The sequence below is a fragment of the Liolophura sinensis genome, chromosome 1 (genome assembly GCF_032854445.1).
Source record: "Liolophura sinensis isolate JHLJ2023 chromosome 1, CUHK_Ljap_v2, whole genome shotgun sequence".
In the NCBI taxonomy this organism is placed as follows: domain Eukaryota; kingdom Metazoa; phylum Mollusca; class Polyplacophora; order Chitonida; family Chitonidae; genus Liolophura; species Liolophura sinensis.
In genome coordinates, this window is record NC_088295.1 from 27547856 (window position 1) to 27567006 (window position 19151).

The following is a 19151-nucleotide window of genomic DNA, read 5'->3' on the forward strand; positions in this document are numbered from 1 at the left end:
CCATGGCAGTCCGTTTTGTGTGCGGGGAAAACTGCTCAGCTTACAACCACTTTCCTATATGTAATGCACAACAAGACCGTATTCTTAAAGAACACCAGCATCAGCATTAATGACTTTATACTATCACCAGCACCCCAAAACCCTTCATTTGGTGGGAATCTACAAAGTCATTGTCCAAGGCGGTATGAACTCACATGCCTTATGTATCAGTGACAGAAACACATTCAGCGCTCTACTCCTGACTACTTCACCACAACAAAAGCTATCCCTTTCACATTTACCGTGTATTTCACTGCAGTTCCAAGATTTGGTCATGTTTATTTGTCCAGCATGAATTCTGCCTGTGTTGGATGGTGACAACACAGATCACACATAGGTATGGGTTCATAACCCATACAAAATAGAACAAAAAAAAAAAAAAACAAAAAAAAAACAGTACAAAAAAAGTAAAACAGTAAACAGTAAAAAATTAACTTGACATCAAATGCAATTTATTTATAGTCTTCATGTATAATACAAAGAGAACTTATCCATATCAGCAAATATTCTAAATTTTCAATTCACCTTTACTGATTCCCTAATAGGATACAAAATTTCTGCTGCATATCAAATCATGGTTAAAGAAGCAGAATTAAACAGCAGCAAAATTACAGATGCAGATAATACAGATGCAAACTATCTACAGCTTTAAAATATTCCGCAACAGGTTTACAATAGAGTTGTTTCGTAAACTTAAAAAAAAAAAATTATATGCCTAAAGTAGTTAGTCCCTTGTAATGCATGACTAAAAATTTTACCAGATAGTTCAAGTGCATTATAGTTTCGAGACTAACAAAAAGAAAATTTTTGATAAAGCTGTGCTTAGTGAAATGGAAGGCACTAACATTACCTCAAAATAAGGTAAGTTAATTAAATAACTATAATCTATGTCAATATGCATACCCGATGTTGCAACATTATGATACTTTTATTGCAGCTGCCAAATTCGCTGTTTTTTCGAATGTCATTGGTTTACATTTATGATACAGAACAGTAAAAACACATGAATTGGGCACATTGTATTATTTCCAATTCCCTACAGAATTTTTTAAATACTTAATCAGTGACAGCAGAATACATCTGAATTCAACAGCAAGTCAATCACTCACTAAAAATGCTGATGGGAAAATAAAACGGTATTGCAGACTGATGCATCAAACCTAAAACAGTTGTCTAGAATCAAAACATGACTTTTCTTTCCACGGATTTCTTCTAATATCCTCCTCTAGCTCGACTGTACCATTCCTATAATGACAGAGAAGATTCCTCAAAAATCAGCTTTAACAAAGTACACAAATTCCTTCTGGTGCAATTTCTGAACTAGTTTTTTTTTCATACATTCAATATTGAATATGTTAGACTCAGTTCCAAAGAATTTCATTTGCAGACAGACCAGCATTATGAATGGAGTAAAATGTGCAGAGTGTGCAGGACATAACCCAATGGACCAAAAATACACCTGGAATTCAAGCTAAGACAAGCTACCAAACATGCTGCATTCAAGTTAACAGTGGAATGACTTGTTTATTTATTTGATTGGAGTTTTTATGCTTTACTCAAGTGTATTTTACTTATATGACAGTGGCCAGCATTATGGTGGGAAGAAACCGGCAGAGTCTGGGGGAAACCCACAACCATCCAATGGCTGCTGCAGACCTTCCCATGTACAGCTGGAGAGGAAGCCAGCAAGAGCTGGACTTGAACTCACAGTGACCACATTGGTGAGAGGCTCCTGGGTCACTGCACCATGCTGGCGTGCTAACCCCCTTTGCCACATACGCCCCAACAGAGGAATGATGCCATTCTTTTAAAATTGACTTACCCATCAGCCTCTTGCTTGGGTCTCTCAGCTGGTGGACTTCTCTTAGAATCAGACGGACTACTGGAGCGATTTGTACGCCTTCGTGATCGGCTGCTGGAGCGTCGTGACCTGCTCCTGGATCGCCGCGATCTACTCCTGGATCGGGAACGTCGTGATCTGGGGAAACGAAGATGAGTAGGTCTGACAGCTTAATATTTATGTTTTTCCGTTCGTAATTCTAAGAGAAAATTCAAATAACAGCCAAATGCGTTGACGGATCGGTTGATGTTCAATGCCAGTCAAGAATATTTCACTATTTTCACATAAGACTGCAGTCTGTGGTTTAGGAAGCTGTTCTACCTTGTAACAGACACATTATCCTGCACTGACTTACTGATCAAGGGTAAGTGGGCATCTGGCAGCAGCCATTAGTACCCCTGCTCTGTATACTGTGAAAACTTACACAAACAGAATCATATTTAGGCAGATAAGCTACCTTGAGTGTTTCTTGGATCTGGATCTTGAGCGAGACCTTCTGGATCTCTCCCTGGATCTGCGCCTGTCCCTGGACCTGGAACGGCTGCGAGACCTGCGGGATCTCTTCCTGCTGTGCCTGTCCCGTGAACGTGACCTGGGAGACCAAATGAACAGTGTGAACGCCCAAGTTAGAAACAGTATTATCAATGGAGACATTGTTACAGCAGAGAAACACAGATCAACACCTGAAACAGGACAGAGCAAAGTCTACAGCATTTCACAACACATAACACATCAAAAAATACCATCACTCTAAACCATTGACCTATTTACTACCGAGACTGGCTGCTAGTCTCGTAAAGCTAACAAATGCAGTACCTTCTACTTCTGCTACGACTGCGCCTTCTACGGTCTCTGCTTCTGCTGCGGCTTCGTGTTCGGGTGCGTCCCGACGGAGATGGCCTCTTCTCATCCTCATCATCCACTCTGTCCCTGCGGCCCTTCCGCATCTCTTCTCTTTCCTTTTCTCTCTGGAGACGCCTCTCGGCCCACACTTTTCTGCAAAAGAAAATATCTTGAAATGTCACTTAAACCTCTTCTCAAATAAATGAAATACCCCTAAAATTCCTTATTTATTTTACTTGTACACTACCCATGTCCATGATTATAGCTCCTCCTCGCAAAGATTAAATATATTAGTACACCCTTAAGAATGATGAAAGTCAAATCACAGAGGTATATACCTTTAAATCTGCCAATTTATCCCTGATAGTGATGAATCCTAAGTGCAACTTTCCCACCAAAGTGATCAGCCAGCCGTCTGTCATTATCATGTATACCTAGGTAGGCTGAGCACACCTCACACACACGCAACTTCTGCTGCTGATAGCTGGAAGCCGGCATTGAATTCCTGTACTCATTCTACAAAACAAGAGACAAAAAAAACAAAGTTAGCTGCAAGTGAACTGTAAGTTTATTATTCAGAGCAGCGTGCCTCAAAAACTGGAAACAGCAGATAAATTACAGACATTTCACTGCTAAAATACAAATTTTTGTTCGTAGGATCTGAGAAACGCACCTCTGCATGAGCTTTACTTTTCTTTAATTCTTCCACCTCTGCCATCAACTTTAAGGACTCCTCCACATTGCCTTCAGCTCCAGCAATCTCTGCCTTAGCCAGTTTTGGTCCCCATCTGTTCCCCAAGCTGGTGAATGACCTCTGCCTAAAACACAAAGACTAAAACTGACATTTTCAGCACAAAAAAAAACAGTAAATCAAACATGTATGGCTTATGCCTTTGGAGAACTTACTATACTTTTACCATAGCAACTATAAGATGGTTTTAATCATAACCTCATAACAAAAGCAAGTCTTGAATGTCACTATCACAAGAATTACATCCATTCCCACCTTAGAATTGGCTTCTTCACTTAGTTCTTCCTGTGTTTCCTTAAGCCTTCGCTTTGCAAGTTCCACTTTTCTGTCACACTCAACGATGAAACTCTGCAGATGTTCCATAGCCTTAAAAGAAAACCAAAACATAACTTGTCTTCACATACCTTAGATGAATCAGAATGGATATATGTACTGAACACTTATCTTAGGTTTGCCAGTGTACTGCGATACATAAATGTTAAAAGCATTTTCACAATTCCTATACAAATTACAACAGTTTCCATTTTCACCCTATATTTAGATATTTGTTAGGCTTATTAAATTCTGAACAAAGAATAAACCTGGAGTTTCACATTTCCTGGACATAAATATGAACAATTATTTTAACTTACATCAATATCGTAGTAATAGTCCTGCTTCTTGGATGCCAAATCATAGTCTGCTCTCAGGGCCAAATCATGGATTTTGGGCATTCACCCAAATCCATACGCTACAACCAAAATAAATCCCACATGTCAAACAGAGAAATCATTTTGACGATACTAAGGCTGTGGTTAATGTTATATATCCTTTACAAAGAAGACAATCATAAATGATGATACGTGTCAAAAATATAATTCTGAGATTTTTTTAGCAATTCAACATTGGTTTTTCCAAGCAGAGAAACACAGAACACAAAGAAATAATTGAATAAACCTTAAATGATATTATCTTATAGAACTACAATGCTTTGAACATATTTCTGGCAAAATAATTTGGGTCCTGACAATAAAACAGCTGGATTTAACTCACAGTGCTGCATGCCAGACATGAACGGCCATCATTTCTTCAGGCATTTCTGAGAAACATATCCAACAAGTAGAAGAACAACTTACCGTGCTCGACAAAATATCATGAGGACAGCAGGATAGCAGGAAACTCTTACATACCCGAGCGTCATCAAAAGCAACCTTATACTTGTTGTTCTCTCCTGAAAAATAGTCATAGTATGCCAGAAAAATGAGCAATAGCAATGTTGAACAGGGGTAGAAGTTTACACAGAGCCCTCCATTCATGAACTGGTGGGCTGCAAGGGAGGTCACTATCTCAAGAAACTGGTCAACTGAGCAACGGCAATCTAATGCAACCACGCACAGCTGAAAGAAGGTAAGTGTCTTTTAACTGTCATCTGACACGAGGCAGGATCCAAAAGCAACTGGCATTTGAAACTATAGCTTATGTCATCAGGTAATTTTACAGGTAACATTGATTCCAAGCCAGCATGCAAGCCCACAACAGCTATACATGTAAAATGAGGACCTGTTCATTTTGTTTAATCGAAAACACATCCAAAATCCTGCAGCAAAATTTGAAAAGCCAAGCAGAAATCAGCTCAGTTACACTAAGTTCTGCAGGAAATAGAAATTTCGGGCAACTTTGGTGAACTTTGAAAGTCAAGTCATGACCAGCACTTGCAGCCCTATTGGGTTTGTCATTAGAGCAATTACGACAAAATACAGCACATGTCTACATGGGAATAGCAGACAGTACATATGTTCATGAAGGCCATCTGTACTGCTAAAGACTACATATAAATACACACTGCGATTTCCATAAACAGCAATCTTCTCACATGAGATGACCTTTCCCAATGTTCAAGATAGCCCCGTTTCATGGTTTGACTGCCTCCCCACCTGAAAAAAACCGGTCCAGCCATATCGCTTCCCTTTCACAAACCATAATGACATAATAAAAAAAGTGTATATCCCTAAGTTACATTGAAAAAAGTTATAAGGATATATCTCTTACAAAGAACTGTAAAATATATTAACTTTCATCTGAGGTAGGAAGAGGTCTTAACCTGAAGTAAATTTTATTGGGTATCATGCATTGGAAAACATTAATTACTGCAGGATCAACTGATTAACATCATGTAGATCTTTTCAACACTGTCACACGTAAGAAAAAGTCCCGCTTTGTAATGTCGATACACCACAACAGTGAAAAGATACAATGGAAATGACTGAAATCTCATAAAGTTATGAAATTATTCAACTCACGGTATGGCCCCTCATCACCTTTTCATATTTGACTGGATAACACCACATAAGATAGTTCCCTTCAAAAACAGGGATTGAAGAAAAGTCAGTAAAATATGATCCAGCTATCACTTAATATCCTAAACTGTTGTAAATTTTTTAAAATAAATCAGTTCAGAAAATACTGAATACCACTTCACATTACAGTTTCAAACATTAATGATAACCTTAGGGTTAAAATGCCACTACCTTGATGGTTGAACTTTTAAATTTTAATAAAAAATCAAATAGCAGCACTCAGAAGGAGCTACTTGGATAAAAATCACATTAATCAAAACGCTAAGTCTGTCAACCAGAAATCATTGACCACCAGTCAGAAATCATACCCCACTAGCCATTTGTATGTGCAACAGTTCAACATATAATACCTAACAATAAATTTGACGACCAACATTAAAATATAGCAATGTCAATGGACTGAAGGCAGTTGATTAGTATTTAACACCGTGCTCAAGAATTTTTAATATCTATGACGGCAGTCAGTTTTATGGTCCAAGCAATAAATTTGGAACAAACCACGCTTATGAAGAGTGACACATAATGGTATAATAAAGGACCGCAGTGCTTAAAGTTTAACTTTTACCCTTTTTATCATTCTTATTGACAGATCTCTATCAATAAACACTGACAAAATCATTAAAAATCATTTTTAAGTTTTGACTACATTGCTACAAAATGAAGGTCTAGCAAGATGTACTTGCTGTCATTCCATCTATAGAAGAATAAGCCTTGCTATATTTGAACGGTAAAACAAGGTTCGAGGCCAACTAAGTGAAATCCACACATGTTTAAAAGAAATAAAACATTTGAGAACACTGTGCTGAACTTCAATGCTTCTCAATATAGCTCAAGGGACTCTTCTCATGGAAAATCATGTGCATTTGCAGGAAAATCATGTGCATTTGCAAGAATCTCAGGTGCCTGAGCTTTTCCAGGAGGTTAAATGCATAACCAGAGCCTACAAGCTGTATTATGTAGCATTTTCTGTGACTTTCATATCAAAAGGAAAGCATTAAATGGATGAGTTCAATTTAAATGAGTTTTTTTCTTGACAGCAACAAAAGAAATTCTAACCAACGAAAGGGCATGTTCTCGTAACCAAATACATGCATATCAAACAGGAATAGAAAATCAGTCCTGGGCTTTTGGAACAAATTTGTTACTTTGCTCATATCTTCAGTGCCACTGCCAATTACCCAATCCCATCGCAAAGGAAGGCATTACACTCTAGGAGACACATCTACCTCATAAAAGAGAACTGCAGAATTGAAAATACAAATTTATGCAATAATATAAAAAAATGCCTTTTCTCTTCACTTTCAAGGCATGACAATGCCAAAAAGACAAACTCTGTTTCACTAAGTCTGCAGTGGTCTTCAGTAACTTGTAAATGGTAAACATGAGCCTTAAACTTATTCTTTCAGACAGCAAGCCTCTGCCGTGTTTTCTTCAGTCCAGTGTAACAGACATTTATCATCACTGATGGATTTGAACATGCTTCAGTTATCAAGAAGGACCTGCTCTCTTCAGTCCACGAAAGGAAATGCAGGGCTCAACTCAGAAATCTCCTTTGGCCTACAACTTTTTTCCAGTCAAAAATCTTTAGCAGGCCAAATAGGAGAGGACCTGCAATTTTGAATCATGGCCTGCAAATTTAGCAGACTGTAGTTCCATTAAATTAAACGTTGAGGCCTATTTTACACAAATTCTGATATTTGCCTGCCTCAACGTTTAAGCACTGAATTCCAAAATCCAGTCGATCCAGTCTGAAAATCACTTTGCAGAACGAAGTGGGCCTTTGCACTCGATAAGAATAACTTTTTCAACACCCGTAACTGCAATGAAGGCAAAATGGGTGCCGTTTTAGCCATGCCTGTGAGGTGCATTTGGCTCTCATGTGTTCTTACTGACTGGAATATACCTGGGAAGTTGCATGTGCAGGCAAGCAGAAAGGTAAGAGCCAATGCTTACACCTTTTGGACCACAGCCATTGTTTAGAAAGGACTTATTGGACATGGCATGAATCTGTGTAGTTTACCATTTGTTGCCCCTAAGGCTACGATACCCTCCAGCCCAGTATACAGAGGAGTTGCATTAGCCATGTGGGGCTACATACAGCCAGGCTTCTTACAATAGGCCCTATCTGCTGCAAGTTCTAGTCACCATATCCAGACTACTTTTTCACAAAATTTAGTGAGCTGATTGGACATTCATCTGTAACAGCTGTAGCGTTTCCCTATTTCAACACATCATCAACTGTTGCATTTGGTCTTCTTCAATGTGGGTTATGTTGTTCTGGGCCGTTGAACAGTTATCACAATTAACTGTTCCTATAGATAATTGACACTTGAAGGGGTTGAAAATAATATATATTCTAACAAATAGTTCGAAACATTTTACAAAGAATTTTACATTACAGAATATTACCACAAAAGTATATTTAGGCTCAGTCTGTCAGTGTGGCAGGAGGTGTCAACGGTACAAGGAACCAAGTGGTTAAGGTTCGATGTGACCTGATATCCTCTTGGCTCCCCCCCCCTTTTCATAGCTTGGAAAGACTTAGCCGATGACGCTTAGGCTATCCTACTCTAAAATTAGTCCGTAGCACACACAGTGAACACACAGCCCTCAAGCATTTCATCAAATTTCACTCATCTAGTCTGAACAAAAATTAGTTAACCGCAAACATATCTTTCTTCAACAATGTCAATGTCAAAACATCTGCAAAATACGACATTATTGCGTATACTTCCTGATATTGTTGTTGTTGTTTGCAGCCACAGTATGTTCCACTTTCACCATATTTTTTTCAACCCCACAAGAACAGCATACGTGATCTTAATTCCCCACTTACCATCTCTACCTGTCCCCATGAGCTCGTCTAGCATAGCTCGCATCTGCTCTTGGGCCGACATTTTGAGAAAATATCGGATATTAGAACAACTTAGATAAAGAAATCCTCGTCAGGATTTCCACACCTCAGAATTTTCAGCCCGTGGCAGCGAAGTTGTCTGCCCCGAATCTGTTAGTGGCGCCATCTATCCTTCAATATTGCTTGTTTCCCTTTGCACAGGAGACAAGCCGGTACCAAGGCCTGACTTAGCTCGGGACAAAATTGTCTCTCGAATGCCAAATCACTAATGTATATTTAAAAACCTGTAAATGTCTCAGTTCACTTTTTACATTAGGTAACCTATCATAAAGAAAGATTTTTTGAAAGCTGTTTTAAAATAGATGTGAAGATCGCTGATATCCAGGATATTTTTTACACTTTTTTTTTTAATTGAAACGATTCTTTGATTCATAAGGCTGCATAATTTTGGTCTCTATAATATTGCTATTAAACTGTATAGTATGTTATGCTTGAATATTTTTAACGAGTTTCTTATTTCATTGTATAGTTTGATAATAATCACCTCCTGCTAGGCCCTATAGGTCTACCCGTCAGTCCGTACAGTAGCCCCTATACGGTATAGGCCTACTTAGCCTACATCAATCTGTCGCGAAACAGATTCCCGAACTTTCCCCCGGTTCATCGTATTGGCCTATTGCTTTGGGACTTGGGAGGCCTACATGTTTTCACCTTGACAAGATACATAGATCAATAACGAGCGAAGTCTTCCGTTTGCAACCAAATGTTATGACTGCTTTAGCCTTTTGTATGGCTATCGGGCTTAGCTATTAAATATGCGAACGTCTGAAACCATCAACGTAACTTTCTTCATTTAAGGACTATATATTGCTCATAGCTACGACGCATGATCGATGTTAAACTTTACCCTTTTGACTGTGTGGTATATACCATTTTGTCTTGTTTTTCTCGGCTAACCTGATAAAATACTTGTAAACATGTTTGAAGCCCGCATGGAATCTATATCACACACATCTTAACCTTCAAAATGTTCCGCACACGCACGTTTGATAAGTGTTGGAACTTTTCGTGAACTGCGTGTATCTAAACAAGCGACATCAAACAGGGACCCGAAACAGGCCTATATATTTTAATGAAGATAAGAATTTGAACACGCCTTTAGATATATACAGTTTGCATGCATGTATATAAAGTTTTCCTAATATAGTCGAGGAGCACCAAATATATCACTATTTCGGCTGTGGGTAAAGTCAGAAAGCTTAACTTGGGCAGAGGGCGGTACAGGTACGTCATACGTGGTTTTCCCGGGCATGCATGCTGGCAAACAGACTTCGTTTCCTCCATCACATATATGCATGCATGATCGCCAATGCATATACAAGTGAGATATTCACGAGAACGTCGACATGCATTCAGGACAGCAGATTTTAGACACATATATAAGGTTGCAGGAGGTAGGCTAATGGTTGTGGAGATCTAATGGAAGACACAAGCGATTCAGGATCTACCTCTACAGGACTGTATGTATGACCAGGCATTGCTCCAAACCGGAAATAGTATATAGGCATGACATATAAGTGCATGGATGACTTTTTTTCTGGTAAATAGGTAAAGACATCGCTAACTTTAACCTTGATAGAATTTTTTGAAGAGTTTTCTTAAAGAACAAAAAAGGATCACATTTTTAACATTTCAATTTTATTAAACAATGATGAATATACGAGGCCATGACGCAACAAACAAGAAAGACATGCCCTTCTATATACTTCTTTTAATAGCGGATTGTTCTCGTCTGATGGAAAAAAAGATATCCAAATGAATATTTTTATTACGTTATACGATGCGGTAAATGGCATCGTCTATTAAAATGGACGTCTGTCTTAATCCCAAATCTGAGGTAATAATATACATCATGTTTGGAATAAACTAAGATTGTCACAGAGAACACTATACAGTAAAATTGTTCAAATTAATGCAATAATTTATTTATTCACACATGCAGACAACCAAGCGAGATCTTCGTGTATTTATTATGTAACTTAACAAAGGAATCCTCATCAATGAATCGTCAAGACAACAAGAGAAACATTGTACAACTGCATCGTGTACACCAGACTTAGTTCCTGTTCTTATACATTCTGAATACAGATACAATTGGTCAACAAGGTTGATCAATATACATAGTCCACATACACAACTTATTCGTTATTCTCTAAGCAACATAAACACAATACATAAAGAATACTGATGTTGTGTCAGATACTATACAACAGCACGTGGATTTTCGTCCTTTTTTGGGGTGGGAATTTTGTCTAATCTCCATGCATTATGAGAAAGTACGCATTTTTGCTGTATGCTACACTGTTCATCGAAAAAACTTCTATACAGTGATACGTTCAATGACATCGTAAACCCAATCCTCGATGGTTGTGTGACTTGACTAGAATGGGGTGTCCATCATGCACACTCGAAGATCGTCAGGCTATATGAGGTCTCCACCAAGCAGTCGAAGGTCTATAACCCTGGTTAACAGACAAGAATATTCATTTGGGCGCTCCAATCCATAATGGATAAATCTGCACGGATGATATTGTTTTTAGCCATCAGGTCATGTGGTCAGTGGTCCAGCAAATTTCTTCTACACTCTAAGAGCAAGTGCATAGAAAATCTGGCACGGTGTCGTCGATTTGCATGCACAGCCTTACAGTCTTCGTGCTACTCGATGTTTTCGCCACGCAGACATTGGCTTCAACTCTTGTTCATGTAATGAAATCTCAAAATTTGGAATTTCAGAGATCATATTTCGTAAGCTATATGAATCAAAATCTTCTGTCAGCGTTTTGTCTCAGGTTTGATTTCCACACTTCTCCGTATCGTCAAAATCTGCAAAAGAAATAAATAATCGAAATATATACTGTAAATAATATATGTGTTGATACATATCTTGTAAACAAAAACTTTTTTTGCAGATCTGCTCCATAAGCTGTCTTCGAAACGTGTCTACATCATGTTCCTTTGTCGTAGAACACAGCCATGCAGATATTGTGTATATATACAGAAATTTTATTCAGTGCAACCTTTATCACTGACTGTATATGCGTATATGCGCAAGTAAATGCACCTGTTGACAACTGTATTTCTTGAGAGAACCGGAATTACACCCCACATACATGCATATACGTTAAACGCACGTGCACAGGAGGTGCGTGGTGACGCAAATAGAGATAAGCTTGAGTGTTACTTTCCTGATTGTGCAAATTTCAGCGAAGCCGTGTAATGCACTTGCTCAACTTTTATGTATGACAAACTTCTGCCTGTTTGTTTATTGGTCCCTTATATCGTTACACGGTGTGGGGTAGGGGATGACTGTAAACAGTATACATATAGTTTCCACTCAGCCCGCCAGTATCCAACACGAAAGCCCACCACGAAAAAAGTCTACCGTCTTAAAGGTTCATAGGATGCCATATTGGATTGACATTTAATTGACTTTACAATGACAAGTAATAGATAAAATTCGACTATTAGGACAATTCCTCTATTTTCAACAGCATTCCGTCTGTTTTGGAAGGCGTAGATTTTGACAGTTTCGTGGCAATTTTTTTTTCGAAACACATCGTCAAACTGAATTGAAAATCGATGCGTGGTTTCACTATGACAGGTTTCAAATCATATTCGCCTTCTGTGTTGTTTTATTCAGTTTTGACCAACTGAAGGTTGATATTTGGCATGTTTTTTGAAAGCCTAGATATATAGTACGCCATGGGCCGACGGTGCAGAATGTTTATCAGTCTTAAAATCTGAGTGTACTGGGCCCAGTTTCACATAGCGGCGTATACGACACTTTTTTTATCGTACATTTGTCGTACAATATATTGTACGTCACTATTACCGTGCCATTTTCCTATATGTGCGACCATCATACATGTACGACATCTTTGTGAACTGGGCACTGAATACCTTCGCATTCAACATATGGACTGAAATTACCGCACCAAAACAGGTATACCTGACAAAATTGAAATAAAGCTTCAATTACCTAGCATGCAGTGAGAGCTAAATGGATTGGGACATGAATTCTTAGGTCGAAAGCCGCATGACAGTATCCTCAAAAGGACGCCCAAGGTCGCTTTTACAGCTTTGTGGCAGATTATATAACAATGTGGCCGCTTCGGTGGCCCAGTGGTTAGCGTGCAGGTCAGTATAATGTCATCGTGTGGGGTGTCATGTCTGGTGTCTTCGGCATGATGCTTCAGAGGCAGCAGCCCTTTGGCGGCATGGACTCGCCCAGTCACAAGAAACCACAGTATATGTTAACACACCTAATGTATTCTCCTCGTCATTCATTCTCTGGTGAGAACAAAAGTTCCAGACCGCACACAGTTGAAATACAACGATGCGTAGCATTAAGACAGTTCCTTGTTGTTCTTCATATGCGTATGTGTATATGCGTACACATGCTATTATAAACTCAACTTGCACAAATATATAAGAGATAAATAAAGTTTTGGGTCAAAAAATCCTCATGTCCACAACTGAATTCTTTGAGTGTCTGTGCACTCGAAATTCATCAGACCGAGTCTCACTGGACATTGGAATTTTACAATTATGCAGAACTTAGCATAAATTAGGAAATTATATACAGCTACATAAGAAGACATAATTTAGGTGTCGTGTACAGATCCTGTTTAAAATTACTGTACAACCTTCATCATGTAGAATGTAATGTTTTTTTTATGTTATGTATACAGACCTTGTTTCCGTCAATGGGTTGTCCAGATGGTGGGCTTTCCGTGAACACCTTCCGGATTATCCTTGCTGAGTTCGGGGTATTAATGGGCAACTTCCGACCTGAGGCTGTTAACAGAATTATATATACAACCGTAACGTTATACACTGATAAAAGCTGATGAGATGTATGTATATACATATATGCATCATGCTAAATGCGAAACAATTTGTTTTTAGAATATATTACAGTATATACATATAACAATATTTTCGCCTTTTATGGTATGATACCTTTGTTTACAGTGTATGTTGATCCTCTTGTATACTTTGACATGCTTTCATGACAAAGAGAATCGAAAACAAAGGGTTTACATATCGAAATAAAGATAATTGCACGTCGTGCTTTTGAAAGCAGCTGTCGCTCTGTGGTATTCCGTTAGGAGCTAGGATGGTTAGGTATGGCATGCAATTACATGGGAGAGAAAGTGCAATTGTCTCCTACTCCCAAATAAAACATTGGAGTCACACCGCAAACATTTCTGACATTTAGTGATATATAAGTGAACTGTTTAGACAAATTCCTTCTATTCACGTCTTTTTCAAATCGCTTTTTAAGCGTCAATGCCAATACGACAAAACAATTTTGATCAGCTAAAAATAACACGCTAATTATCTATTCTAGAATAGAACATCTTAAACACTGTTAATGGGCTTCTATTGTTTCTTAATAATTTATATAGGCCTATACAGTATATTATCACTATCCCTGTGTAATATGTAAAACAGCAACAATTAACAGATATGCCTGCTTAAGTTGAACACATGATAAAAGGCGCAAGGATAAGGTCACACTGTGGTGTTGATGTTATCTTGCTATTGTTCTGTAGTTCGGATTGTCAGCTGCTGTTGAATCACAGTGAAAGAATTTTATCGTTGTAAATAGCGCAGATAGTTTTATCTGTTTTCGACTAGCCGCCTGCGGGGTTTATATGTGTGTGTATCAAATAACGCTGTTTGGTCAGTTCGATGGTGAAGTAACAAAGTCCACAACATCTCATCTGTGCCTTTCTATAGATAGCGAACGTGCGGATGGTCGTGGGTTTCGTCCGGGCTCTGCCCGGCTTCCTCCCACCATAATGCTGGCCGCCGTCGTATCAGTGAAATATTTTTGAGTACGGCGTAAAACACCAATCAAATAAAATAAATAAATAAATAAATTCTACACATAGCGGAATAGAGTTCCAATTTAAAGGTCTGTACCTACAAAGTATTATATACATAGAAATAATCGATACCCGCCACATACAACGGAAATGCACAGCAGGTACACAGACGTGAACTATTCACCCGTTCCCTTGTATTTAAAACTTAAAGACGTGAGACTGGTGTTTCATTTAGAACGTCCTATAGTATATTCAAGTTAAACAGCTTGTGACAATTCATTATAATTATGCCAAATTTTTGCGACAATATTTCATCTTGTGTGTACAAAAGACGTATACATTTTAGCATCTCACAGAATGAGTTGATTACGTCCGCAATATTTAATTTATTTATATGTATTTTATTTATTAATTTATTCTCCCGATGATGAACGCTGTTCTCAAGAATTACCTTACATTAACTTGCAATTATTACAGTGGAAGAAAGTTATTTGTAGACGATTCGAATCTTATATAATCATGTTTGTACATCGTATAGATTAAAAACCATCCACAATAAAACCACGAGGGGAGTGTTTGGCTGGGGGGGGGGGGGGGTATATAGGTAAATGAGTATTTAATCCACCGTCAGTACGTTAATTAGGTATAAAAATTAAATACATCCGGTAAAGTGATTATACATTATCCTTGAAATTGTTACTTACAGGAATAGATATCCTCAGCATCCCCTTTGCGTTTCGGAATTGCCCTGGAGTAAAACAACTTCTCTTGGATTTCCCCAGTTTTCATAGTTAAGCCGTGACGGTAGATCAGCTATTGTGTCTTGTAATTTCAGTATATATGGTGACAGCTATAACGATAATAGCTGAGGTTATCTTATGTGCACAGTTCCTAAGACGGACTAGAAATTGACAAAAACCCGCTATAGCTGTGTGAGTAATACAGATCCTGGTTGTTTCTTACGTCAAATTTTTCACATGTCCTTAGGCTGAGGTTGACATCAATCAGACTTAACGCTGATTGGACTCCGTATCCACCCCTGTACACGCCAGCTGAGTGTACAATACATATTTCACGAGACCTCAACGGGATAATGCGGACCGTGCCTGAGTGACACATCGACCACACTGGCCTACATGCACTCACCGTAACGGCCTTTCACGCGGAACAAATTTATCTGACCTTTTGAAAATGAATTGGTTCCAGTGTGTAGGTGAAATATTTGAGGTGTGTCTCGAATTGGACTCAGTGAAATTTACTTCAGTTTATATGTATGTGATCTTTTTATAATAAGTATTAGGCCCTATATGTCCTCCAGGCAAAACATGACAAACATTTCTGGGAGGAGCTTTATATACATCTATCGGCCATACAGTTTACCTTGCAGAGTGAATGCTTTTCATTCATCTGCTAGCCTCTATGCATGTACGGGTAACCCCACGTTTCTGTCATTATATCTGTAGCTTTTTGTGTTACTGGTATCCTACAACTATTAACCATAGCCCCTCTGTTGTATGTACGCGCCTGTGTATCAATATATATCTATGTATATATACCCTGAATAAATGCATTCCATTATATTTACCCCAACTTAAAAATGTTTATTTAATAGGCTAAACGTCATCGACAATTTGATCAATTTTAACAGTTGTTTTTATGGAAATCGTTGGCGTATATATAGTTTATCGTGGAGACATATTTTTGGAACGTCTAAATTATGTGAAAAGAAATGTATAAATAGATCACAGCCATGGGTAAATGCATAGGGGTCGTCTGAAAGATGAGAAGGCATGTTAGACTGAATGCTACTATACCGCCATTTACAGCGCGCAGAATTTTGTTTTGTTTACAATTCCTGACCATATATAGCGTTATGTACAACAAAGCTCACAAATGCCCCCCCCCCCAATCCCCCCCCCCCCTCACAAACACATTCGTGACCGACAAAATGAAAACTTCAGTGAATCACTCACATTGGAACGTAAAAATTCAGTGATTTCAAAAGGTCTTTCGCCGCCATATACAGTCATACAAACCCTCGATCGCCTTCTCCAGAAGTCGACAGGCCGCTAAAGAAGAGGGTGCGTGCTCGAATCCAGAGTTAGTCGATATGTCTCCCGATTTTATACCAGATTAGCAGTAATGGTTTCCATATAAGTTTCGCTCGCTATGTAACTTACCTTAAATTAACCCAGTGCATTAGACCTTATTGTGGACGAGCGAAATATGGTTGAGTACCGCGTAAAACGCCAATCAAAGAAATACATCATCAAATAAATAGACCTTAATATGGATATTTTTGTTTTAATTGCCCGTTATATAAGGTAATTAATATTCATAAATAATCTGCTGAATATGTGATATCCCCATGCAATGTTGCATCTTGGGTAGGTTTAGTTCAATTAAATTAAATGTTGAGGTCTATTTTCTGCAGGATTTGGACAAGATTAACTGGTCAAGGTAATTAATGATATACTTCAAGTCTTCTGAACTTGAAATGTATCATCCTTTAGATGCAATTCCACCTCTAAATCAAAATAAAATGTCCTCAACACGCTCTTATTTAAACTCCTCTGAATGAGGTAATAGAATTGCCTGTTTATAAAGCTTGATTGGTGGAGTAGATTTTAGTAACAGTGTACGTTAACATAAGAGGAGAAAGACCGATCGAAGGACCGGGAAATGTTGTATCGCTTCCACCAAAATTATATGCTGGCTATGGAATAATCAGTCATGCCGAATGTTCCCTTTCCAGCATCTTAATTTTTGTTTGGTTGTGTTTTCCTAGACATCAACGACTTGTCTTTGTGCTTGGATTCTGACCTGTGTGTCAACAGGCGATAAATGGGGATATACACATACTGTATACGGCGGCCTGTATAGACCCATACACACATAGACTTCTATATGGTCATCCAGTCGTCAGTGTGTTGTGTGCAGTACCGCGAGGTCAATCCCAAGGTCAAAACCCGAGTCCGGTCATACATAACATCCTGGACTGTCCAGAGGTTGTCCCTAGGCTGCAGGGGTCAGTTGTTCCAAAGTGTCTTATAGTCCATTTCTTAAATAGAGACTCGCCTATATTCAGCTATCTATAAAATCAATCATACTCGCTACCAAACTTGCCATTGGCCAGTGTCACGTAACAACCAAAGCTCTACACATTGTTACGTTGGACGTTCATGTTATTACAAATAAATTGCAGTTAGAATATTTTTTCTAATTCATAATGTTAAACTCTGTTGGCTTAGTTTCAACACCAAGAATGCATTGCCTCGTGTGACGTCATAATTATTCAAGAACAAGTTGCATGCTGGACAAGTGGAGAGTAATTTGTGTTACAATGGCAGCACCAACAAGACGTTAGAAGAAGTTAGAACTCCATGCAATAGCACAGTCTACACTACTTTCTCTGAGAATAACTAGATCGCTTTAATTTCCTAATATCTATCTCTAAACTATACTGCCATGAGATCATATACTACAAGAGATAAAGTAAAATTCATTTATTAAGGTTATATTATATTCAAACGTGCGAAAGATTTCAAATATGGCAGTGTCAGAAACAGTTTACAGGGAAGTCGACAGCAGTTCAGGTAACTTGTGGCACCCTGCTTCACACAGGGAGGACTCTGCCCAATACCCAGCACGCCAACGGTTTATTAATAATTATGACGTCACCCGAGGCAACTGGTTCTTGCCGTCGAAAGCGAACTTATGGACTTTAATATTATGAATCAGAAAATGTGCTCTGACTGCAAGAATATGAACTTCAAACTTATCCATGTGTACAGCTTGTGTTGTTACGTGTCACTGGCTGAAGGCAATTTTGGTAACGAGTAGGACTGCTTTTACAGACAACTGAATGTATATAGGCGATTCTCTAAAAGAATAGACAAAAGGAGATTAACCACTCGTTTTGAATTGTATACATTCTTGACCATGTTAAGAGGTGGAAACAAAGTGCCATACACTGTTTCAAAGATCAAAAACACGATGTCACTTTTTCTGTCCATGAAATAAACATGCACGTGTTTTCAGTGAGTTATAGAAGGTTGAAGTTTCCATTTTCAGGCGTTTCTCAGAGTCGACAAGTCTAAAATGGTTAAAGCGGACAGGGTCTAATCCTAAAATGGTCCCCCCAATAAGGGCTGCACCACCCTGGAACCCACAAAGCAGTCTTACACAAAACTTTAAATTTAAAAGCTGGTACTTAACAAAACCAAACTGGCAGTGATGATGGATATATGACTGATGAACAGATAGCATCTTTCTCTTTCATGTTCCACATGAAACATTATAAAAAACGAAAAAACAAAAGAACGAGCTATATAAAAAGAAAAAGAATTTTAGCTGAAATAAGATTACTTCTTGATATCTAGAACTTGGAATTTATTCGAATATGTCTTATTGTTGAATGTCTACAAATCCAAGCTCTCCGTAAGATATATGCAGATGAGAGATAAATGGGCTACCACTTGTATGGTTCCACGGATGTGGTTTGCTCACAAGGAAATTCAAAAGAAAAATATCTAAACCGGAATACAGAAGAGAAAGAAAACAAGGTCTAGAGGTAAGCGGAAAAATACCAACA

The 19151-nt window shown here is 38.3% G+C and overlaps 1 protein-coding gene across 1 annotated transcript; it reads right to left on the reverse strand.

Annotated features, from left to right (window-relative positions):
* Positions 1-442: 442 nt before the first annotated feature.
* On the reverse strand, positions 443-8794 carry LOC135472473 (putative RNA-binding protein Luc7-like 1). The gene is given in 14 exon segments (XM_064752395.1): positions 443-1284; positions 1862-2017; positions 2337-2471; positions 2696-2865; positions 2867-2875; positions 3061-3114; positions 3116-3238; positions 3396-3500; positions 3502-3540; positions 3729-3839; positions 4106-4176; positions 4179-4203; positions 4589-4683; positions 8646-8794. Coding segments are annotated over 14 exon segments (1239 nt in total). The 5' UTR covers positions 8707-8794; the 3' UTR covers positions 443-1199.
* Positions 8795-19151: the final 10357 nt, after the last annotated feature.